Raw genomic sequence first — 25046 nt, 5'->3', positions numbered from 1 at the left:
GCAGCACATGTAGAGACATATGAAAGAGGTACTAATCCTTGTCATTTCTATGGGGCGGGACTATGAATAAAGGGAGAAAATTATAGAAAATAATTTTTGACATAATGAGAAAAATATACAAATGCTTTTAGAATCTGGCAGGAATCATTGGTGTGGTATTAAATTCTTCACCCTTAGGAGTCCCTATCAGAAGTGAAATAACACTTCACACAGTTGCTTTTCTGTGAGATTCTGGGCTTCCAAACAAAGATGACATTTCAGATTTAAATTCTGAAACATAAGAACTTTCTCACAAGGAAATGCACACTCTCTAGTGTATGAATCAGGAGAGGGCCACCATGCGGTCGTCACAGTTGTGAAGCCAAGGGTGGTGTTAATATGACTGTGATGCTCACCCTCGCCAGGCTGTTGTCTCACCTAGGGGAAGAGATTGGAGTCCTGGAGAACTGTGGATATGTGGCCACAAAAGTCCAAGAAAATTAATAGAGTTTAATATAAACTCATTTTTATCTGTTAACCATTCTCAGGAGTTTGCTAAGCAAGCCCTTTGATGGAACCATAGCCCAATGAGGAGTTTCTTTTTTGGGGCCAGTGAGTTTAAAACACTCTGAGTGGATAAACACTGGGGAGGTTTTTTCCTAAGGAATGAAAGAAGGAAGTAGGGTAAACAGCTTCAGAAAGAATGGCATATTTAGAGAAAAATGTGCAGTGTGCTGCAGCTGGTAAGTCACAGTCTGAATCATGTGCACTTCCTTTTGGGGGAGAGGAGAGGGACAGCAGGAAAAAGGGACATTATTAGTAGGGGCTGGACAGAGGGACAGGAGCAGGAATAGATATTTAGGAGACTGAAGTAAAATAATTGCTGTTTAGGGCAGCTTCAGTACTTTTTTGTTTGTTTGTTTGTTTATTGTTTCTATCTCAGGGTCAGTTTTTTTTTTCTTTCAGAATATTTTAAAGTGAACCATTTTCTTTCATTCCCGGATTCTGCTTGCCAGTTGCCTTGGAAGTACTAATTATGGTTTTCCTTATATAGGATGGAAGGGACCTATTATTGTTGAAGGTTCCTTTTTTTTTTAAAAAAACCATTTATTCTTTGAAACTTAAAGCAGTGAAGAATGATGTCATAGCTATTTTTGTAATCATTTTATTTACAATGACTATAAAAATTATCATGGAAAAATACCATAGCATCTGAAAAATTCTTTGGTACAATTATATGGGTATAGAGGCCTTTTTTTTTTTCTCCTAGAATTTGAAAATAAGTCTGTAGATCTAGGGCTTGAAGAAGTCAGTAGACAGATTTGGCATGATTTAACAATAGCATCGGATGAAGGAATGATGGCAAAGTACTATCTACACTCCTTGTATGTCAAAGGTGAAGCCTGTCCTAAGACTGCCATTATTTGGAAATGGAAGTTTCTACTTCATTTTCAATGGAGCACTGTGTCGGAGATGGTTTCACACTTTACTCTAATGGCAATACTTCAAGGAGCAAAATTTAAATTATGGGCAGAAGTTATTCCTATATCAATTCCCTAAAAATATTTTGTTTTCTAGTTTGAAAATGCAGCGTCATAAGATCAACTTTGAGGTCTGAAGCACACAAAGAAGCAAAAGGTTCATAGCTTCTGGAGAATGAAAATAATAATGATGACTTTAGGTGGTCAAGAAATTGGAAACTCTGAGTTGCAAGTTTGATATTGGTGCTTTTTTTTTTTTTTTTTTTTTGCCTGTTCAACTTGACTGGATGCTTTCTCAAAGCAGAGGTCCTTTCTAAATAGTGCCTCCCCTTTGGGAAATGGTAGTTGGATGGAATACTTGCTGAACGACTAACTATAGCAAGCAAAGGGAGGAGGGACAGCACTGATTGACAGATTCCAAGAAAGGAATGCCATCTCATGTTCAGGAAGCAGTATTGCTTGAGGTGATGAACATGGATGGACAATCAGATTGCCTCAACTGGAAAGCCAGTTCTTTCCACCATTAATGAAAGGATCATGGCTATGTTAGTAAATGTGTCTAGACCTGTTTTTACAGGTTACCTTATAAAAAAGTATAAGAAGTTTATGAAACTCAATATATACCATATATAGAGATGAATTCAGTTCAGAGGTATTTGAAACCACAAGTTATATTACAAGGATTAAATAGAAGCTCCCTGGAGCCTAGGGAATTAAGAATAACTAACAGAAAACTTTGATGCTTCACCTCCCACTTTTTATAAAGGAAGAGGAGATAATAGTTCCTTGTAGATATGGTCATCTTAAGCAGCTAGACAGGAATTATTAGGCTTGGGAGCCCTTGGAGTTTTGGATGAACTTTCCATCATAATAGACGTTTTGACTCCTCTGGGTTTCCCTGGTAACTCCAGGGAAAAGAGCATCACTATTGCTTCCTGAATATATAAATTCCCATATGAATAGATGGGGGCTTCAGGACTTTGTTGAGGCCCATTAAAGGAAAGATACTTCTTCTTGGTCAAGACCTCTGGCTTTGGGTAGAGATGACATTCTGATCTCGTTCAGAGATTCAAATATAACAGTATTATTGTCTCCTGTCTAAAGCAGAAATCCTGCTGAACCTGTCAATCACCTAGTCAAGAGACCACTGCTCATGAAAACCAGCTCATTTGAGAAGATACTAAAGAGATGGGAGGAATAATTATCTCCTTGATGAGAAAATGTATTTATCTTTCCCAATAGCCCTTCCCATGATGCAGCAGCTCACTGAGACTTCAAAGGGTTGCACTGCTAAGTCTGCCTGCTTTTTCTCTTCCATCTTTATGTCTTGTTTTTGTCTAGATACTGGACGAATGTCTAAGTATGTTTTCCCATTCTTTCTCTAAAGTTCCTGTTTGCTTTCTTCAGTACAGCTGCTTGCTGGTTGCCACTGCTGCACAGGTATGCACTGAAGGTTAATGGAGTTCAAGATGAAACCCTAATCTGATACCATTGCCAACAAAGAAGAAGGAAAAACAAAGTCTGCCTTTCTGTCAGCAAGGGCACTTTGAGAGGGTCTGTGAGTAGCAATCAATGGTGGCCGTCTGCAAACCTTGAGAAGTGCCCTCATAGAAATGAAATAACAGTGTTTGGGGTTCTGAGGAAACATATTTCTGTTGTCTAAGCCATCTAGTCCTTAGTATTTTGTTATAGCTTCCCAAGCTAAGACAGTCACCCAGTGAGAAAGAAGAGCCTTATGGATTTGCACACGGTTTTGCTTGGATCACACTCACCATTAGTAGTCTGTCTCCTACTTGCAACCTTCCGTCCTTCTGTGCAGCTCCACCGTCTATAATTTTGGTTACATAAATGCTGTTGTCTCCAGGAATGTGCTGGTTCCCCACCCCTCCAGCAATACTGAAGCCTAAACCTAGGGGGAAAGGAAGAGAAAACGAAAAGCAAAGACGATTAGCTATACAACAACAGCAGAAAACATTTTTAATTAGCTCATTTTTCCCCTAATAAATGGCAGCGAGCATTCTGTTGAAACTGACTTTGCTATCCAAATATTTGAAGGGCTTATTGACTTTGGCTAATGAAGCAAAGATCATTTAGTCAATCATATGTGAATTTCAATTTTGTTCTATTTGAAGACTGGACTGCTAACCACTACTGTTCTCCAACTAAAGAGTTCATGACGAGTAACTGGTCAGAACAAGGATGCAGCAAAGGATACTGCTTATTCCCTTTGAGGTAAGAGTTGTGTTTTTGTGTTGAGCCAGGAGAAGCACAGGTGCAGTTGTTGACTGTTCAGAGGCCAGGGCTCATCCCCATGACCACTGCTACTCTGGTACAGTGAGGAGATACTTCCTGATGCTTCCACTAATGTACAAGAAAATGTCTTAATTTATGCTTTCCTTTGTTTCTTTCATATAATGAATTTCATGAAACTGCCTTTGCCCTGGAACATGACATTTGGGGTAACCTAAATCTGTGTCCCCAGGCTGCTGCCACACATACTTGACTACAGAATAAACTGCTTCTTATGCCCTTTGAGGTGAGAGTTCTATATTTATATTGACCCAGGAGAAACACAGGAGCTATCCTTGGTTGTCCAGAGCCCAGGGCACATATCCATGCTCGCCGTTACTCTAGAATACAGAGAAGAACCACGACCACTTCGGGTGGAGGACGGCATCTGGACCATCTTGATTGACATTTCAGGATAAAAAGTACAGTTAGAGGGGCATCATTTAGACTGTGAGATGAAGCAAGGATACACTGGGTGTTTCTAGGTCACCATTTCAGGAAGCTGATGAGAAAATGACAAGAGATGCTATTTCTAAATTTCTTCTTTGGTCATGTTGTCATATTTTTAAAATTCCTAGCAACTGGTGTTATCAACTAACTGTTAGGCTTCAGACCTGGGACAAATGTCCAACATGCCTACTTAACACATCAAGGCAAATCTGGCCCCCAGGTTCTCCCTGCATCCCCCAGTCCCTACCTGTTACAGAGCCCTTCCTGGCTTGTTACCCCTACCATACCCTAAAGTTCTTTAACCCAGGGGCTAGGCTGCTTCCCCCCCCCCCCCCCCCCGCTTCCTTTCCCTATATAATCCAGACACTTTTGGTTACCCCTCTTCCTTTTGGACCTCCTGGCTGCTGCAGCTGGTTCCCCTCTCCCTTCTCTCCCCACATGGCTCAGGGTCATGTCCACTCTGGACTCTCCCACGTGTCTCTGCCTCCGGATATGCTCTCCCTTTTATCTGAAATAAACTTTTTATCTCCACCATACCTAGGAAGTTATGTCTTTTCTTTTTATTATTTATTTTTTTATTCACTAACTGATAATCAAGCTATTAACAAAAAAACTGTGAATCACCCCTGTATGCAGCCTAATGAACAAAACTACCCAGAAAAAAGCTGGGTCTTTGAACAGAACCTTCTTCAAGACTAATTAACTGAGTGGAACTTCAGTGATTGTGGAGGGATTTGGAATGTTTCGAGTCTGAAGACAAAACATCTTGAGCTCTCCTTAGCCCTTACAATAGCCATTTATTGTTTTTCTCCATACCTTATCTGACAGCTCTTGACCATTTGGTGACTCATTTGGGATGTACAAACAAACACGTGATTTCCATTGGAATGAGTTAACGTCACAGTTCACTACCTTACCAACCCCAAAGCCAAGAAGGTCATCAGATAGCATCCGAGGTCCCTGGCAGAACTTTGCAGCTTTATTGTAACCCACCTCCCCATGCGTCTACCAACGTATTTAAAAAGTGTCTTGATTTCTGACTTCCTTTGTTCTGTTAAAAAAAATCATGAAATTGCTTCTGTGTTTGGACAGGGAATTTGGGATAACCTATGTCTGTGTCCCCAGGCCACGGTCACCCATACTTAGCAACAGAACAAACCATTTGTTTCCCCCTCTCAAGGTGAGAGCTGTACTTTTGTGCTTAGAGTCTTAAGAATATAAATTAAGATGCCTTTACTTTACTTTTTATAATGAATGGCAGAATATAAGATCATTTTAAACATGGACTCTTGTACTTTAATAGACGAATTTTACTCTGGTTTGCAAAATGCTTATTTTCATTTAATTATGAAAAGATACAGCAAGAGCAGAATTATCTACTGACTATGAAGTAATAAATTGTAAAGTGGTGATTGACAGAGCCTTTGAGATCATGATCCACTATATATTCAGTAAAATGCTTATAGCATATATTCTTGTCTAGAAATATAATTAACTTACAAGTTACTAAAAATTACAGAAAGAGAATAATCAATGCCCAGTGAAGTTAAACACAGAGTGTTGTGACTTTCTTGGCTTAAGAAAAATTTTAAGACACATACATTAAATAACTGACAAAGCAGTAATAATTTTTGGTACTTTATATAATAATGGAAACATACTTTTATAAACATTAGCTCTCTTTCATTATGCTTTTGATTATTAATACAGAGAAAATTATATATATGTTCTTAAGACAACATAAATAATGGAAAAATGATGACTTAGTAAATTAAGTTATACCCTGGAATTATATTAAAAATGTAATGGTTTTGTTAAGCAAACTATAATAGTTGTTAAAATAAATGGAAAATGGATTCCAATTGATAGGGCAATTAAAATAAGCATTATATAATTTCCTATTGAAGTGGGTAATGATTTTTCATTGACATGTTGAATATATTTGTCTGAACCCTGAATATATTTGTCTGCCTATGACGTAAGCCATGACCAAAGAATACGTAAAATGCCTGTATACTGGCTTTTCCTATGGACTTTAAGATGCACATTAGCTCCTACTGTCCAACACGGCAATTTCACTGGATAAATGAGGGTAAGAACATCTTAAAAACATTTTTCAACCCTCTCACTGTCACGTGCAGTCCACTGCATTTGTAGCACAACAGAGGTCATTCCAAATACTGTACAGAGAAAGGTTAAACACATACCCAGGGACTCTGATTTACACCCACTAGGTGAGCAATAAATGCCAAAGACAATCTTGGTTCCTGAGAGCTATGGAACACATTACCACCATAAAGAAGATTAAGTCCCTCAAGAGAAAAACTATATAGTTGACATTTGGAGTTGAAGACAGCACCAAGACCATGAAATCACTATAAAAACTGTGCACATAAATACATCAGCTGAAACCTCTTTCCTTTCTTTCTTTCTTTCTTTCTTTCTTTCTTTCTTTCTTTCTTTCTTACTTTTTTTTTTGAGATTACGTTTATGTACTTTTTGTCTAGTGACTCTACTGAAGGCGAAGTCAAGCACTTTTAATATAGATCTCTGAGACCCAGAGACGGTGTCTGATGGTTCACAACTAAATATTTCTCTTATTTTGATGATATATGAATAGGTACCAACCCACACTTACTAAATACCAAGTATTTTGCAGGCATCATTCTTTTCATGATTCTTATGTGTCTGTTGTCCAGCCTGTCCTTGAACTCATGACCTTCCTGCCTAAGCCTTCTGGGTACTGGAATGACAGGTGTGCATACTATGTCTGCCCACTTTCCAGATAGTCACCTCAACGTGGTACATAATGTGAAACTTATGTCTGCATAAAGAAAATAATTTTACTTATACACAGAAGTCTCAGTCTATATTTTAAGATCTGATTCAGTCTCAGTCATCCATCCATTCATTCCTTCAATCATTCATTCATTCTTCCACACATTAATTCATTCAACCAACATCTCCTAAATACATTCTGTGGCTTTCTTGGTTTGAGACATGGTCACATTTAGCATAGAACAGTCTCACATTCTTTATGAAGTCAATGCCGAACTTGAATTCCTAATCCATCTTTTTCTACCTCCCAGTTAAGAGGACTACAAACATATGTTTAAATGCCCGTCCATTCTATCGATCATACAGCCAATTTCTGCCCATTGCATTCAAGAAAGTTATTCTACTATATTTATCTTGGCTACAGCAGATAGAAATTGGCTAGAGTACACTTTCTTAAGGCCTTATTCAAATATCAGTCTCTCTAGAAGTCTGAATCTGATCTTTCTATTCGATATTGTCCTTTACTATATATGCCACTCTGATGTTTAGATTTAATTGTCCAGGTGGTACAGTTCACAGTCACCTAGAAGAGCAGGCCTGAGGCAGCGACCTCCACAGGAGCAGGTACAAAGGAGCAACCACGAAGGGAGCAGGCTGGAGCCAGAAATCTCTGCAGGACCAGGCCTAAGCCAAGGGCATCTGTGGGAACAGGCCTAAGCCAGCGACCTCCGACGGAGCAGGTACAAGGGAGTGACTGCTGAGGGAGCAGACTCAAGGAGGCAAAGATCTCTGCCAGGGCAGACCTGAGCCAGCAACCTCTGGCCCAAGGCAGCAACCTTAGCAGGAGCAGCCCCAAGCAAGCAACCTCTGTGGGAGCAGACCCGAATGACCCCCAGTATGTGCAGTAGGATCAAAAACCCATTGCCATTGTTCTTGAGTTCTCAGTAGTCCTCATTGTCTGCTATGTTCAGCGAGTCTGGTTTTATCCCAGGCTTTTTCAGACCCAGGCCAGCTGGCCTTGGTGAGTTCCCGATAGAACATCCCCATTGTCTCAGTGTGTGGGTGCACCCCTCACGGTCCTGAGTTCCTTGCTCATGCTCTCTCTCCTTCTGCTCGTGATTTGGACCTTGAGATTTCTGTCTGGTGCTCCAATGAGGGTCTCCGTCTCTGTCTCCTTTCATCGCCTGATGAAGGTTAATATTCAGGAGGATGCCTATATGTTTTTCTTTGGGTTCTCCTTCTTATTTAGCTTCTCAAAGCCGGGCGATGGTAGTGGACGCCTTTAATCCCAGCACTCGGGAGGCAGAGGCAGGAGGATCTCTGTGAGTTTGAGATCAGCCTGGTCCACAGAGCTAGTTCCAGGACAGCCTCCAAAGCCACAGAGAAACCCTGTCTCGAAAAACCATCATATAATTTTTATAGTTTACCTTCTTGGTGAAAATCCAGGCTCTACAATGACATGGATTTTTGTTTTATTTGGTATAAATAGAGAAACACTGGGAAGTGTCAACAGGAATACAGGCTCAGTGGGAGAAAGAATAAATTACTGTGAAGGAGGAAGAGAGGCACAAATCCTCCCTCTAAAGATGAGATTGGTGGCTCTCAGTTAGCTGGGGGTAGATAACTGGACGGTCAGTGGAACCAGTGAGTATGTGAGGCCCTCCTCTGCCTTAGGAGAACTTAAATCAGCTTTCTACTTTCAATCGGCCCCGAGTTTATAGCAATTGTAGAGGAAGAAAAGGGCAGCAGCAGAGCCCGCGTCTCATCCTGGCTTCTTTATCTAACAACTGTGGAAATTCGTTTCTCAATTTTCTCATCTGAAATAAAAGAGTGGACTTCTCTATGTCCTATAGAAATTGACACATAATAGGCTCTGGATAAATCCAATCCCCTGCCTCAACGAGCCCCTTAGGTTGCTGAGAATATCAGGCGCTGTGTACAGTGGTGCTGGATATGTAGAGAGAGAGAGAGAGACAGAAATGTGGCTTGTGAAAGGGGCTGGAAAAGGATCAACAAATGTTTCGCATTTCAGCTTCATCTGAGGCTGAAGGAGAAATCAGGAAAGAGGATGCACCTTTGACACCAGTTCTCCCTCTGGATTCCAGATGCACTGAATGACATGGACACACAGCACCAATAAAACCCAGCTCTCCTGAATTCGACACAGAAGTAAAATTGCTAGGCAAACATGTATTTGTAGTGTGATAAACTATAGCTACCATGGTAGTACAAGAGAATTACAAATATTTGAGTCAGCAATGCCAAAAATGCTAAAAAAAAAGCCACAAAACATGGCTTTCAAGAAATGTAAGTTCTGATTGATCACCATTTTGAAAAAGAAGATTTCATTATAAGTACATAACTCTAGGCCATGAAATTAGTCAACCCTAAAATCAATCTCATGGAAAGACTTGGTAGTGCTCGCCATTATACTACCCACTTTGACCATGAAAACAAAAACATTCCTGTCGATGCTGGCTACATACAAAACAAACACAGAAAACTATACAATCAAATCACAAAAAGAGGCAAAATTAACAGCTCTTGGTGGGCTCCAGAAAAGGATAAAGATATGCCAAACTCAAACAGCTAATCCCCTAAGTAATTAAAAATATGTTTGACAAATATGGATATGCCCATAAGATTTCAGGAGTGTGTCTACTGTGTAAATCTGGATTCAGTACAGATTTTTGACATATTCCCAAGTTTACTTCCTTGTACTAGCATAGAAGATGCAGGTACAGGAAAGGCACCCAGTATAGGAAACTAGCTAATGCCTTTGATTGACCTGTTCCCATACAGAATGTCTCCTGCACTGTATAAATAGAGAAGGCAGTGAGGGGAACTCTGTTCACGCTTTCAGCGGTTGTCTGCCTACACTGAGGGGGAGGTGTCGGTGAGAGGCGGGGGCTGAAGCTGAAGTCTTGGCAGCCTTAATTGATACTGTGGTTTAGAAGCTCAGAATAAAATGAAATACTTAAAAGTGCCATATGATCACAATGTGCCTATACATTCCTTGTGGGTGCAAAGCGCTGGGTTTTGTGATAGCTGAGGACCATTCAATAACTCGCCTCAACATCCTTTCATGTGACTTGACTGGGGCAATTCTTGAGGGATTCTCTAAACAATTTGATATTATTAAACAGCCTGGTTTTGTCACAGCTTACTTAAGATCTGCCAGTGAGGGTGTTTACTGCTTTACAGAAAGCACTACTGATATTCTGCGCATTCTGCCTGTTTTTTTTTTCTTTTGAATGGAAAATACTGAGTTGGTCCTGAATTCTGGCTCGCCTGTCTTAGAAAACACCTACCCTCGTGGGCAACTTAATATTTGAATGCACACACGTGCCAGTTAAAATGAAAGAACCAAAAAAAAAAAAAAAAAAAACACCAAAAACCCTGACCCCGTGTGCCTGCTCAATACTGATAACAGACTATTTTGACATCTCTTTACATTTAGTAAGGAAAACTGCTTAAAATAATCAGCTCGGTGCCTTTTATTTTTATTGCAGAGATGGCAGAATCCCTTTGGTCATAGTGGATCTTTATAATTAAAAGTCAAAACCTATTTGCTCATTCCTTGGATGCTTTCTAGATTCAAAACACAAAGTTTCAGAGTTGAAAAAAATGTCCCTTTGAAAAATCTATGGTGCTCAATACTCCCAGGGTCTCTCACAGAGGACCAGTTAACTGCAGCCACCAAAGCTGATGACTTTTCTCTTAGCCCCTATTTCATGTGACTCACCTAGACTTTTGGCACATCACTTTCATGCCTGCTGCTTTCTCTGGCTCAAAGGAGTAAGCACATCCTGTTTTCTAAACCTAAATCTGCCCATCATGGGAAATTGCTTGGTTTTCCTTATCGTTCTCCTCTGGGAACGGCAGTTCTTTCCTATCTGAAAAGACGTATTTTTGAACTCATAACAGCCCTTCTTGTAAGAGCAGAAGTTTGTGAACATTGATCTTTATATAGTTTCCAATGCCACTGATCACATTCAAAATTCCCTTAATGTCATCTTTCTCATTTCATAGGCCATAGCCAATTCCATGGTATTCTTCAGGCTTGAACCACTTCTGCAAAAAGCCCCTGGCATGTGTCAGAGAGATTGTTTGCAACCAGTTTCACTATGGATATAATTTGAGGTAAGCCTAGCCTGGATAGATGTATGCATTAATCCAATGACCGATATCCTGACAGAAAGAAGAAATCTGGACACAGAAATATACAGGAAGAATTCAAAGGATGACTGAAGTTGATATTGCAAGAAAGAGTGGATTTGTAAAACAAGGCAAAGCAAGGATTTTCAAAATCTTCAGAACTGGGAAGACTGGAACACCCTCTCCCTCAGGTGGTCTTGTACTCTGTAAAGATTTGTCACTTGTACTTGATTAACAAAATGCTGATTGGGCAGTAGCCAGGCAGGAAATATAGGAGGGGTGACCAGGCAGGAAATATAGGCAGGGCCACCAGAACAGGAGAATTCTGGGAAGAGGAAAGGCTGATCTGCAGTCATCACCCAGATGCAGAGGAAACAAGATGAGAATACCTTAGTGATAAAAGGTAACAAGAAACGTGGCTAACACAGACAAGAATTATGGGTTACTGTAAGATATAAGAATTAGTTAATAAGAAAGCCTGAGCTAATAGGTCAACTAGTTTATAATTAATGTAGACCTCTGTGTATTTATTTGGTACTGAACAACTGCAAAACCTCTGATGGGACAGAAGCCTCTGTAAACAAATGGCACCAATGTGGACAACTACATCCAAATAAAACCTGAGACAGTTTAGGAAGTAATTTTGGATGCAAAAGAACAGAGTTAAGCACAGTTTCTTGGTAGCAGTATTTTCTGGGTGGGCTCTGTTTGCTAGAGGCAAACCAATCTCATTTAAGAGAGGCTTCCTGACTCAGCTTTAGCTGTAAATCCTTGCAGCTATTTTAAGGGGCACCACCAAACACTTAAATGATGTTTACGAATAGCTGACAGCATGCTTCTTGGTTGTTGCAGGGACCCTGAAACTACATAGAGTTGTGGCAATACACTTGGCTCCTGCCAGTACCTCCCCCATAAAGCTAGACTCTCAGAAAGCTCAGCAATTGGGTGGATCCAGCTATCAAAGTCACAACTTTAATCCTTAGCAAATTGCTTAGCAAATTGAAGACACGTGTGGTCAGAAAAGGAGAGATATACGGTAAAGATAGATTCAAATGAAGAAAACCTCTAAATGGTTTACAGTGTGTTAAAAATATATGTAGGCTTGGGAGAGAAAGGAAAAAGGATAGAGAAAGTCCTTAAAAGAAAGAAAGAAAGCAAAAGAGTAGGTGGGTGTGGTAGCACACACTTTAATCCCTGCACTTGGGAGGCAGAGGCAGGTGGATTCTGTGAGTTCAAGTAGAGCCTGGTCTACAGAGTGAGTTCCAGGACAGCCAAAGATAAACAGAGAAACCCTGTCTCAATATATAAAGAACTCAAGAAACTAGACTTTAAAATGCTATTCAGCCCAATTAAAAAATGGGGCTGAACAGAGAATTCTCAACAGAAGAAGTTCAAATGGCCAAAAGACACTTAAGGTCATCCTCTATCTCCTTAGCGATCAGGGAAATGCAAATCAAAAAAACTTTGAGATACCATCTTATACCTGTCAGAATGGCTAAAATCAAAAACACCAATGATAGCCTTTGCTGGAGAGGATGTGGAGTAAGGGGTACACTCATCCATTGCTGGTGGGAATACAAACTTGTGCAACCACTTTGGAAAGTAGTGTGGTGGTTTCTCAGGAAATTCAGGATCAACCTACCTCAGGACCCAACAATACCACTCTTGGGAATATACCCAAGAGATGCCCTATCATACTACAAAAGCATTTGTTCAACTATGTTCATAGCAGCATTATTTGTAATAGCCAGAATGTGTAAAAGTAAAAATAAAAGAAATAGAGTTTAAAATAAAGCCACATAAAGATGAAAAGTACACAGAGAACTGGATACGGTATGTTATTGTGTTGTCTTTGAATTGTTTGATGGATGAGGAAGGAACAACAGCCACAAAAAGACATTTGATTCTAAATGCTACTGGATTAATCCAACATACCTATTTTGAAAATAACTTGACTTCAAAATATAAGTAAAAAATACGTTACAAAAAAAAAATACAAAAAAAATAAGAGATACGTTACTTGGGAGAAGAGGTTTTGCTTTTGTTTCTACAGGAAATGAAAGGCTGTGGGTTCATTCTTGGTTAAGAAAAATCAGGTTTGATCAAGGAATAGCCCCTGAAAAATCTCTAATAGGAGCGGATGACCCAGATGAGCCAACATTTCAGAGGACCTCTGTTGGAGTTTCCTCTGAGTTCTACATCCCGAACAGCCTCAAGACTTCTGACTGAGATGATCAAGTCTCACAGAATATTCAGTCAGGACTTGACCATAATTCTAAATTTTCTTTAGGTCCCCATAAGATTATCAGCATCCTCAATCAGCGGGAAGTAGCCTAGAAAACTATGTCTACATTCCCAAAAAATGGATTGTGGATGTTTGTCTTTGTTTAGAATGTTGGTTAAAAGTTGCTATGTATTATGGGCAGGAAAAAGTAAACAAAGGAGATTAGATTAAGAATTCTTGTTTTGAAAAAAGGGAGAGGAGTGCTGTGGGACAATGACTTTAGTACTTTGTAAAGATTTGTCACTTATACTCATTTAGTAAAATGTTGACGGCCAGTAGCCAGGCAGGAAGTACAGGTGAGGTGACCAGAACAAGAGAATTCTGGGAAGAGAAAGACTGAGTCTGCAGTTGTCAGCCAGATGCAGAGGAAGCAGGGTGAGAATGCCTCACTGATAAAAGGTACCAAACCACGTGGGTAACACAGACAAGAGTTATGGGTTAATGTAGGATGTAAGAGTTAGTTAATAAGAAATCCTAAGCTAATAGGCTAACCAGTTTATAATTAATATAGACCTCTGTGTGTTTATTTGGGACTGAACGGCTGTAGGACCTCTGGCAGGACAGAAACCTCTGTCAACAGCTTTCTAAATGGAATCAACCTGTTGACATCTCTGCCTCAGATCTGGACCCTCAGGGCCTGTGAGAGAATATATTTGTGCTGTTGCACAATAGTCATTTTATAGAACGTTGTTGCAGCAGGCTTAAGAAATGACCATAACATCCAGGGCCAGAGTGGTTACATTTATTTACAAATCTATCTTTTTTAAAATAAAAGTCATACTGATACACTGCCATATGCAAGTCATTTTATTATTATCTTCTCTTATAGTGAGAACGGCTGTGTAAACTATAAATGAATTCTACTGGATGAGTAGCTCAGCCCGCTACCCAGAATTTCTCTGAGTATGTCCCATAAATGTGACATGCCTTTGTATTTACTACACTGCATGGAACATTACTGATGAAGTATCATATTCTTTACTTGACTAGTTTTCTGCTATCTTGGACTTATTTTGCATACATGTTACATGCATGTGTAGCTGCCTGTGCTTGCCCATGTGTGCACATGAAATACAGAGGAAGACATCAGGTATTTTTCTCTAGGACTCTATGCCTTATTCTCCTACAGGAACTTTCCCTGAACTTGAAGCTTGATATTTGGGCTAGACTAGGTGTCTAGTGAGCTCCTGTGATCTGCTCATGCCCATCTCCAATGCTGAGGTTAAACACTTACACATACACACACACGTGCGTACACACACACACACACACACACACACACACACACACTGCTCTCTATAGAAATGTTGCTCATTCTTTTTACTCTTTCTTGCTACTGAATTTTCCTCTAGCAAATCTGATCTTGGCTAGTGAGCTTTACATTGCTGAGCTCATTCCAGACATTTCACATGTCTTCTAGAATTTAATTTTCCCCATTGTCTAGTTTCAGTCAACTCTAACTTATAATTTATTTCTAAATTCCATTTAGGTAATACTCATTTTCTCTGAAAGCCTTTTTTTTTTTTTTTACCCATATTTAATACAAGAAACAATTGACTGCTCATGTGCCAAGCACGAACCGGAACATTATGGCTGTGTTTGTGAATTGGCTAGCAGTGGTACTTGTTCTCAGGCACCTTATTTTCTAGTGAAAAATAAAACCATGCACAGAAAGTAAAGACACAGAGTGAGAAATGCAAACTGGGAGAAAAATTAGCTATGGGGTCCTGTAAATGGGATGCCTATATTGGTTTGGAGATCAGGGGTGGTCTCGCAGAAGGTCATCTGTGCCTTATGGTATCCAGTCCGAGATGTAAAAGATGACATGAGTCAGGAAAACAACGGCATGGGAAGAAACCGTGCAGCAGAGAAGCACATACTCGAGGATCTGAAATAGAGAGCTACTAAGACTGACTCTCAAAATAGTCCTAGAAAAAGAATTATAGGTGCGGTGCAAGCTCCTCAAAAAGAGGGCTCATATTTACTCAGTTACGGATACAGCAGCTAACAGGCACCTTTTGACAAAGAAGGAGTAGATACAGAAGGTCATAATCTCTACATCAAAGGCAAAGCGGAAAGGATGCCATTGATAAACTTAGTAGCACAGAAAATAGAGGCAACCCACAAATTAGCCTTGTATGTGTGCTGATATTCTCCTTCTCTCCCGCTCCCTTCAATAAATTGCATGATCCTACAGGTAGGGGCTGCATGATATAGATTATGTTGAGCATAGTTCTGGCATCTAGCTATTGGGGGTAGACTAAGTCTATTAAGCCATTCAATGAGCAAATCGTCATGTGTTACATATATGTTTTTTAAAATGTCAAGCAATCCACATTAACAAAAATATATACATTAGTTTATTTCTTTAGAATAAAACTTTGGAATATGTATAATAAGCACTTCTAACATGTCAACTACTATGCTAGGTATTAGCAGAATTCATGAAAACTATGCTAACATCTTCCCTAAAGGAACAATAATAATGATCAATGAGAGACAAATTTAGCTTTTCTCTCACTCAAGAGATTATTATCTCAGACCAATTTTCTTTCAATATTATAACAGAAACAGCATGATCAGACCACAGGGAATTGCTCCCAGGACTTAGGCTAGTGTATGCTCTTAGGGTAGGATATGCTCTCAGTCAGTTTTATTATACCTGAAATGGCATAAGCTCCAAAGTTGCAAGATGAAAATATAACCCAGGTAATAATTCATGCCTCTATCTACTAACACTTGAGTGTGGGATTTAGGGGTTAAAATTAGCTGCCATTTGTAAACCAAACTCATTATAGTTGATGTCCAGACATTTTACAGACTGACATGAGGCATCAAAATACCAGCACACAAAGTAATAAAAGTAACATATATTATTATGAAGCTATAAGGCCATTTCATATGCTAAAATTGGATGAGGATTTTCTGGTTGGTAAAGAGGTTACTGTGGAAAACAAGTTGAAACACTTGAGATGTGCCTAGGTGCATCTTGGTATATTTCCATCCACTAAGACAAAGCTCTGTTCAGTAACATCTTTTTAGGAAGGCCCTTCCTAATCTCTATTCCTCCAAACTAAAAATACTCTGTACTGACTACATAGAATGCTCTATGTGTCTTCCTCACTTTAGACTGCATTACAGTTTGGTTTTGTTGCTGAAGCTTAAACCCAGTGTTTTCTGCTTGTTAGTTCAAAATTAAAGGATACATTTGAAATGCCCCGGTGGCCGAGGATCTCTTAGGAGATTGCATGGGATAGAGATAAGAACTTTAGGAACAGCAAGTGCATTCAGCTACACTTGTCACCAAATATCTCCCTGCAACTGAAAACCCTTTGCACCAAACCCTTCCATCCATACAATGTATCTCACACACACACTTGAACAGAGGCAATACCTACGCTTTAACCAAGTTAGCTGGCTTTTAAAAAAGTCTGTAGCATAATAAAAAAACATTTATTGAATACTTAAAATATATTAGATTTAACAAAGTCTCTTTGTTTTCTAATCTGTAGGATGGTTTAATAAGATATGGTATGGCCACTGTGCAGATGGGAAAAAGATTAAAGGCATAAAGACTTGATGAGAACTACGAGAATGTATAAAAAAAATCACAAAATATAAATACGAGTGTACGCAGAGCATTCATTGTCTTTGCCTTCGTCTTCAAGATTATAATGAACTGAATACGATAATAATGCTTTGCAACTCCTACCCATTTATAATTGCATAAAATTTAAGTATGATGAAATATTCGCATATAAAATGTATTACCAGATGTCAAATCCTGTCTAACCACTGTTCAATCATCTATTAGCTCATGTTTTATTTCCCAGAGTATCTTGACTACTACTGTACATTTTTACAACACATTTATCTCTCAGGAGAAAAGAGGTGCATGACAGAGCTGGGTTCCAGGCTCTTCCTTCTTCTGTCAATTTCTCAATGAGTCCCCTCCAGGGGACTCTAAGATGTGAGGAGTCTCTGTAAAAATTCTGTTTATTCATCAAATGAAATATAATTAACATTAACTATACATTTAGAATGGCACCAGCCTTGACAGCCTGGTTCCAAGTATACAGAAACTATGAATATATCTCAACAATTGACATAATTAGCTCGAATGTTTTGAAGAAGTAGGTTCTGTAATTTTCAGATGTGCATCTATTCAGATGGCTGTCGGCAGATGGATTTCTAATCAGGATTTGGTTCAGTCAGTGCTCCAGAACATTCCCCACTCTCGAGAGGATTTTCAAGGACGTTTTAATAAATATATTGGAAAAGAGTTGAGTAAAGACACGGAATAGTACTTAGCATAAAATCCAAGTGAAATCAGATGAAATCGCAGATTGTCATAATTAAATTTGGTACTCTGCATAAGGACAAATCAAGGAGTAACTAAGATTCAGGAGGGATGGGGACATATTGAAGGAAGAGGTTCTAGGGTGATGTGGCTCTGGTTAAGTGTATCACTTTGTTTAGAAGCAGACACACGCAGCAACCTGTCTTCATCTGCCATTTGTTGCTTATTGCTCAGGGTGTAACAAGCAGATGTATTTACTTTTCTGCTCTATGCTCTTTGCTTAGGAAATATTACTCTCAACAAATATTTACTGACAGAATGAGTAAGGAAACAATGCAGTGGTTGTAGGCTTAGCAATAGGATTGTGCGTATTAATGTTATGTTGAACGAGTTTTCTTAAAGTATTTCCAATTCTTTTGTTTTCACATGTGGTGTTGGAGACTGAATTTAGATCCTTCCTTGGACATGCTGGGGGAGTCTCTACCACTGAGCTACACCTCCTAGCTGAAAGTATTTTTGATTTTTCTTTTTATCACTTTATTTTATATTAGTATAAATGCCATATACCCTTTCAGTCCTGACTTGGAGTTTGGGAGATATAATAAAACCACAAGACTAAAAAATTAAAAAAAAAAACACCCCGCCACTGAGATTGTGAGCTTTATGTCAATTTGTATAATGGTGATCCTTTAGTTTTATTTCAATGTCTACTTTTAAATCTGTTAGGATAATTTGGCAGTAAGCTGCAAAAATAAGCTAAACTCAAGTAAGCCCCAAACCTGTGGGCTTTATCTAGAAGTGAAAACATAGAGAGATATCCAAAAACAAAAGAAAAAATTCAATTCCTCATTCTAGAGTAAGTCTATTAAGCTCTTCTCTTGTTTGCACTATGTGATTTTATTTTTATTTCCCTTCTTCAAGTTTGGGTTTCTATAATTTAAAAAGCTAATTCAGAAAACAAAAGTAAAGCTGTTCTCTCCTGCTCTTATCATGGGTGAACTTCCTTCCAGGTATCAGTAGAGAACAATGAATATGGAGGACCCTTTGGAGAGCCAGGGAACTGTGCCATCCAGCTGGACATTTCAAGGGAAGGTTTTAAAGGTTACTCCCGTTAGCAAATGAATATTATATGTGATAAAGTTTGTAAGCAGAATATAAAATTATATTTATTACTTACTAAATGGCAAGAACAAAGATAAACATATTTAATTTATTATGACTTATTTTATTGAACCTCATTTGAAAAAGAGGGGGACATTATAATAAATTACAAATAAGTACATAAAGAAGAAAGGCTTTGCTTCTAACTACTCTTCTGCTCTGTGTACTGTGTCCCAGTTTGAAAATCTCTTAGACTATTCTGTCAGTACACAAGAATACTCACCAAAGGAGTGACAGAAACCCTCGAAGAAATTCAAGTGAGGGCTATAAAAACACTAGCTTTTAGCTATAACAGAATTGATCATACATTTCCTTAACTTAATTAATCAAATAATTCAGTTTCTCCAAGGGACTTGGAATTCATCTAATTCCACCTTCTGTTTTCAAGCTCTTTCTTTCTTTGTACATGGAATACTCAGCCCTCAGTAACAAAAATAGAGATGCTCGGAGTCTAGGCTAAGAAATAACTGCAAAGACATAATGTCAGTTCTAGAGGTTTGGAAGTTGCTTACAATGCACTTCCTGTTAGCTTAGACAATATTATATCCTTCTGGAGTCTTTGATAGAGTTGAAGAAAGACAGTTTTATAATTATAAAAGATAGATTAGATATAAAATTTTAGACTTACAAAAATAAGGTAGATGATAGAGTATTTTCCTTAATTTGCCAAATGTAAATGAACTAAATATTATAACTGTAATTCTTGCTTGATAACTGTTTTTTGTATGTAATCTTGCTATGTTAAAGCTAAAAACTTCTTTTTTATTTAGACAGAAAAGAGGAGATGATGTGGGAAACCCCTCTGTATACTGTGAATACTATTGGTTAATAAAGAACCTGCTTTGGGCCTATTGCAATGCAGAATAGGGCAAGGCAGGAATTACAAGCAGATAGAGGAGAAATGAAGGCTGAGTAAGAGAGATTCAATGTAGCTGCCACAAGAGACAGACACCTGATGGAACCTTACCAGTAGGCCACAACTATGTGGTGATATACAGATGAATAGAAATGGATTTATTTAAGATATAAGAGTTATCCAGGCATATGCCTAAGCTATTGGTTAACGAGTGTTGTAAATAAAAAAAGAAATACCTGCAAGATAACCTTCCTGTATGAAGAGGAACATCAGAGTGATCCCACAATCCTTTTATTCTGATACTGCCATTAACAGAAAACTGCCTTCTTTATTGGCATTAATAATTGTCGCAGGCATCTCATTATTTTAACTTAGAACTTGCTGAATTAACTAAAATGCACTGTTAAGGGATGCTAATGTTCATTGGAGAAAGCTTCACAGTGTTCATCACACAAAGCACAGTTGGCCATTTACTAGGGCATATTTTTTTTTTTTTGATTTTTCGAGATAGGGTTTCTCCGTAGCTTTTGGTTCCTGTCCTGGAACTAGCTCTTGTAGTCCAGGCTGGCCTCGAACTCACAGAGATCCGCCTGCCTCTGCCTCCCTAGTGCTGGGATTAAAGGCGTGCGCCACCACCGCCCGGCTCTAGGGCATTTTTTTACCCACCAATAGGATTGCACGTTTTACCCACCAAGAGGATTGCACGTTTAACTGCATTTCTACCTTAGCCATTCCTCTCCTTTTGTTTGTTCGTTATTTGACCTGTTGCTTTGAATAGGTTATTTGACTAAACATTATATGATTCAATAAAATACCAATGTGAAGGAGCTATTTGTAAAAACTACAAAGGGGGAATGTTTTAAAGACACTTGTTAAATAGACGATTTAAAGTTGTGTCAAATTAATGTGGGCAAGATAAAAGCAAAAAATTGAGAACAAACTATGAAGTTCATAAGTGAATATGTTATTCCCCTAACATCTTTGATTTTGAGTATTATTGGGTCTCAAACCTGGGATAAATGACTGAGGTGCCTATTTAACATGTTAAAGTGGACCTGGCTGCCAGGTTTTCCCAGCATCTCCCAGCCCCTACCTGTTCAGGGTATGGGCTGGCAATACTCTCCCACCCTAAACTACTCCAAGCCCAGGGGCTGGGCTAACCTTCCTCCAGTTGCAATTCCATGTATAATCCAGCCATTTTGGTTACCTTTTGTCATTTTGGTTTATCCTTTACCCTCGTGGCCTCTTGCTCTGGTCCTCCCTCCCCCTCCCCCACTTCTCCTCACGTGGCCTGGCTCAGGGTCATGTTCTCTCTGGACTCTCTCAGATGTCTCTGCCTCTGTCTGTGTTCTCTCTTCCATCGACAACAGACCTGCTCCTCCACCACACCTAGGATCAGTCATGTCCTTCCTTTTTACTTATTTTTTTAAATTAAGGTATATTATATGCATCAAAATGGTAGAAACCTCTAAAGTGGGGATGATTTTAAAGAAAAATTAGGTACCTTTATATATATATATATGTGCATATATATATATTGTTTAAATGAAAGCAAAATGTTTAAGGGATCATTTAAATAACTTACTACTTTTTCTCTACAGATTTCCTACAGATTACATAAAGGACTTCACACAGACCGCCCACCATGTGCCAGGAATAGTTTTGAGAAACTTTCATGCATAGTTTTCTTTCATCCTTGGACTAACTAATATACAAATTGAACCAATCAGGAGACTTAGAGATGGCCAGTCCCACATTATCATAGCTGATAATTGGGGAAGACAGAATTCCAACGCCAAATGTACAAACACTTGGTGCCATTTGTCTTTTGCCATTCAGTGTAAAACCACCGCAGATCTTGAACAAAAACAAAACTTCATTCATTGTAAACCTAACAGAGCATTCATTTTTTTAAAGTAGTATTAAGGTGAGAAAGGCCAAGAACTACATATTGTATATCCACCTGAAGACCTTTCCATTTTGAAAGTTCTGTTTTCCTCCTTGGGGGAGGGTATAAAAATATGTGCACACACACATACACACACACACACACACACACACACACACACACACACACACACCTTGACATCTTGCCAAGAACTTGCTCCCAAGAAAATAACTTTATATCATTTCTCTTTTGCATAACATTGTTCAATATTGAATTTTATCCACTTAATCACTGACCCATCTATTGAATAAATATGTCAAGCCACATTCTTCAGACTCAATCAATATTAAATTTGTTTAATAAAAAGTTCAGAAGCAGAGTCAATAGGCTTAATTTACCCACACACAACTTTAATTGACCATCTAAAATATGAAATAAGTGCCATATAGGAAAACAGGTAAGCAATTTAACTCTGTCAGCCCTTAGCTGATTCAACACTACCACTGCCAGGCACTAAGACTTTTCTAGAATGGCCTTCTCTATTATCACAAGGCCAGCACAGTTTGCATCCTCATTTTGCTGACCAGGAAGTGCAGGCACAAAAGAGCAGAGAAATATTTCCATGACCATTAGGCATAGATGTTGTCCTCCATATTCTGTGAACTAGAGCTCATATGTGCCCTGTACAGCAGGGCACTGATAATGTACAAATGATACTAGCAATCACATAAATAAGATTCATGTAGTATTATTCTCCAGGCCTATGTGCCAGTGTTTGGAACTTTCAGAGAACCTGTAACCCCTTTACAAATGTTAATTCACTGGCCTTTGACCTCTAGTTCAGAAAGAGAAACTAGTGACTGCTGGCATCTGGTTCTGAGTGTAAGGTGCCTGTTTCCTCTCATTGCTCTTACTCATTTGTGCTCAAGAGATTCAGTCCTCTGAATTCCTTGCAGCTTTGGTCCACAAATATCACCTGGGAGTCCCCTGAAGCTTTTTCTGCTTTGGTCCACCAACATCACTTGGGAGTCCCCTGAATCCCTTGCTGCCTTGGTCTACCAGCATCACTTGGGAGTCCCCTGAATCCCTTGCTGCCTTGGTCTACCAGCATCACTTGGGAGTCCCCTGGATCCCTTGCAGCTTTGTTCTACCAGCATCACTTGGGAGTCCCCTGGATCCCTTGCAGCTTTGGTCCACCGACATCACCTAGGAACCTCCTGCATGTATCAGGTCAGAAGCTGGGGCATCCACTGCTTTGGTCCACCAAATCCAACTGTGGAAAAACACTGCAGTGCCAGTTAGGAATTATGCTCTAGAGTTCCAGCTTGTATGGCCTCCTGAAGCAAGCATGGGACACTGGCTTTCCTTCATTAGACTCATCTGTGCTCCATGGGGACCTGTCCCGTTAGCAGTCAAGACTTCTGGCTTTCCACACCTCCCTCACTTTCACTGTTTATGCCCACCTACATGGACTTGGATTCATTCTTCAGGTACCTACCACCCACGAGACCTGCCTATAGCTTCCAGAAATTTTGTTCCAGGAGCTCAACCCAGAAAGCCTCCTGCAGCAATCCTCCTTACGTACATGCCACAAATCCCAACGCAGAAAAAGAAACAGCGTGAAAAAGTGAGGAAATGTGTTTCTTCCATAAATTACTAATGCCATGAAAAGGGTACAAATGAAAATGATCTAGAAGAACTTCCAACAAAGTATTAAAAACAATGGTTATAACTATGTTCAGACACACCAAATAAGACACAAATGTATTTCAAGAGAACAAGATCACAGAGATGAATAAAATAAGGAAGTCAATTGAACACATGAAATAGGATTCAAAAAGTGATTGAATGGCTGAAAAAATACAACCAGAAATGAGTCTGAAAATGAAATCTCTACACATCAAAAAGAAAACCTCAGGGAAAGTCTCAAGAATAGTGTGCAGCATGCAGAAAAATAGAATCAGTGCTGGGAGGCAAGGCAGAGGAACTAGAATCATCCAGTAAATGCCAATGATAATTTCTTAAACATGTGTGAATAGAATATCAGAAATCTCTGGGATACCATAGAAGAGACTAAATCTTCAAGTCTTTAACATAAGAGTTGAGGAATACTATAGAAAGAGTATAGAGAATGTTTTCAATAAAATCATATAAGAAAAGTTATCAAATCTAAGTGAAAGAGATGCCTATCCAGGTAAACAGAACACAAACACACACACAAAATAGAATCAGTAAAGAAACTCCTCACAATATATTATAGTTAAAACATTAAAAAAGACATAATAAAGAAAGGGTACTAAAAGCTTCAAGAAAGAAAGGTCAAGCCACTTATGAAGGTAGATCTATGAGGACAACACTTGATTGTTCAACAGAAACTTTCAAAGTCAGAATGCCGCAAATAGATGCATTGTAAGTTCTTTAAGACCACACTGTTAACCCAGATTATTATACCCAGTCAAACTACCTAATAAAGTTAAAAGAGAACAGAACATTCCCCTGATAAAAGCAGATTAAAAGAATTGATGGCTTTTCTACAGGGAAGAGTGTACGTAGACAAGAATGAACATAAACAAGAGGTCACGGGGCATAAACAGTTCCAGAACAGTTCATCAAAAGAGGTCTAAGGAAACACCACAAAACATCAAACGACACATCTCAAATAATAGAGCTAGATGTTAATGGTCTCAGTTTCCTAATAAAGAGATGCAGACTAGAAGATTGCATTAGAAAACAGAATCCCCCTTTCTCTTTCTTCTTGCTCTCTCCCAGGAATATGACATTAGAACAATGATGGACTCCATCTTAGGCAAAAAGGGATTCTAATCAAGTGGAACCAAGAAGCTAACTAGTCAGAAGAGACATGGAGGGGCACTTCCTACACATTAAAGGAAAAATTTAACAAGAGAAGAGATTATAATTTTAAACATTTTCATACCAAAACAAGGGACCCCCAGTTTCACCAAAGAAACACTATGAGATCTAAGGTCAAATATTGACTCCAACTCATTGATAATGGGTGACTTTAATACTTGATATCCACCAGTAGACAGTTCATCTGAATGAAAGTAGCAGAGAAGAACTTTGTAGTTAAAGGACATCGTGAATCAAATTGGCTTAACAGACAGCTGCAGAATATCCCATCGATATAGAAAAGATCATACATTCTTCCCAGCATCCCATAGAACTTTCTCCAAAATTGACCACATGTTAAGACACAAAGCAAGTCTCAGCAAATATAGGAAAACTGAAATAACATCCTGCATTTTATTTTACCACAAAGGAATAAAACTGGATGCAACTGGAATGGCAGAAAGTTAAAAAAAATTGTGCAGCCGGGCGGTAGTGGCGCACGCCTTTAATCCCAGCACTCGGGAGGCAGAGGCAGGCGGATCTCTGTGAGTTCGAGACCAGCCTGGTATACA

General features: G+C 39.0%; 1 protein-coding gene across 12 annotated transcripts in view; it reads right to left on the bottom strand.

Annotated features, from left to right (window-relative positions):
- Positions 1 to 25046, bottom strand: part of Dlg2 (discs large MAGUK scaffold protein 2) — a 1686730-nt gene that overhangs the window by 443840 nt on the left and 1217844 nt on the right. For all 12 annotated transcript variants that reach the window (XM_026784310.1, XM_026784311.1, XM_026784312.1 and 9 more), the window contains one exon: positions 3233 to 3369. In XM_026784310.1, the coding sequence (XP_026640111.1) occupies positions 3233 to 3369 (137 nt within the window). The remainder of the gene's footprint in view (positions 1 to 3232; positions 3370 to 25046) is intronic.

The sequence above is a fragment of the Microtus ochrogaster genome, chromosome 22 (genome assembly GCF_000317375.1).
Source record: "Microtus ochrogaster isolate Prairie Vole_2 chromosome 22, MicOch1.0, whole genome shotgun sequence".
Taxonomy (NCBI): Eukaryota; Metazoa; Chordata; class Mammalia; order Rodentia; family Cricetidae; genus Microtus; species Microtus ochrogaster.
This window is presented reverse-complemented; position numbering and strand designations above follow the sequence as displayed.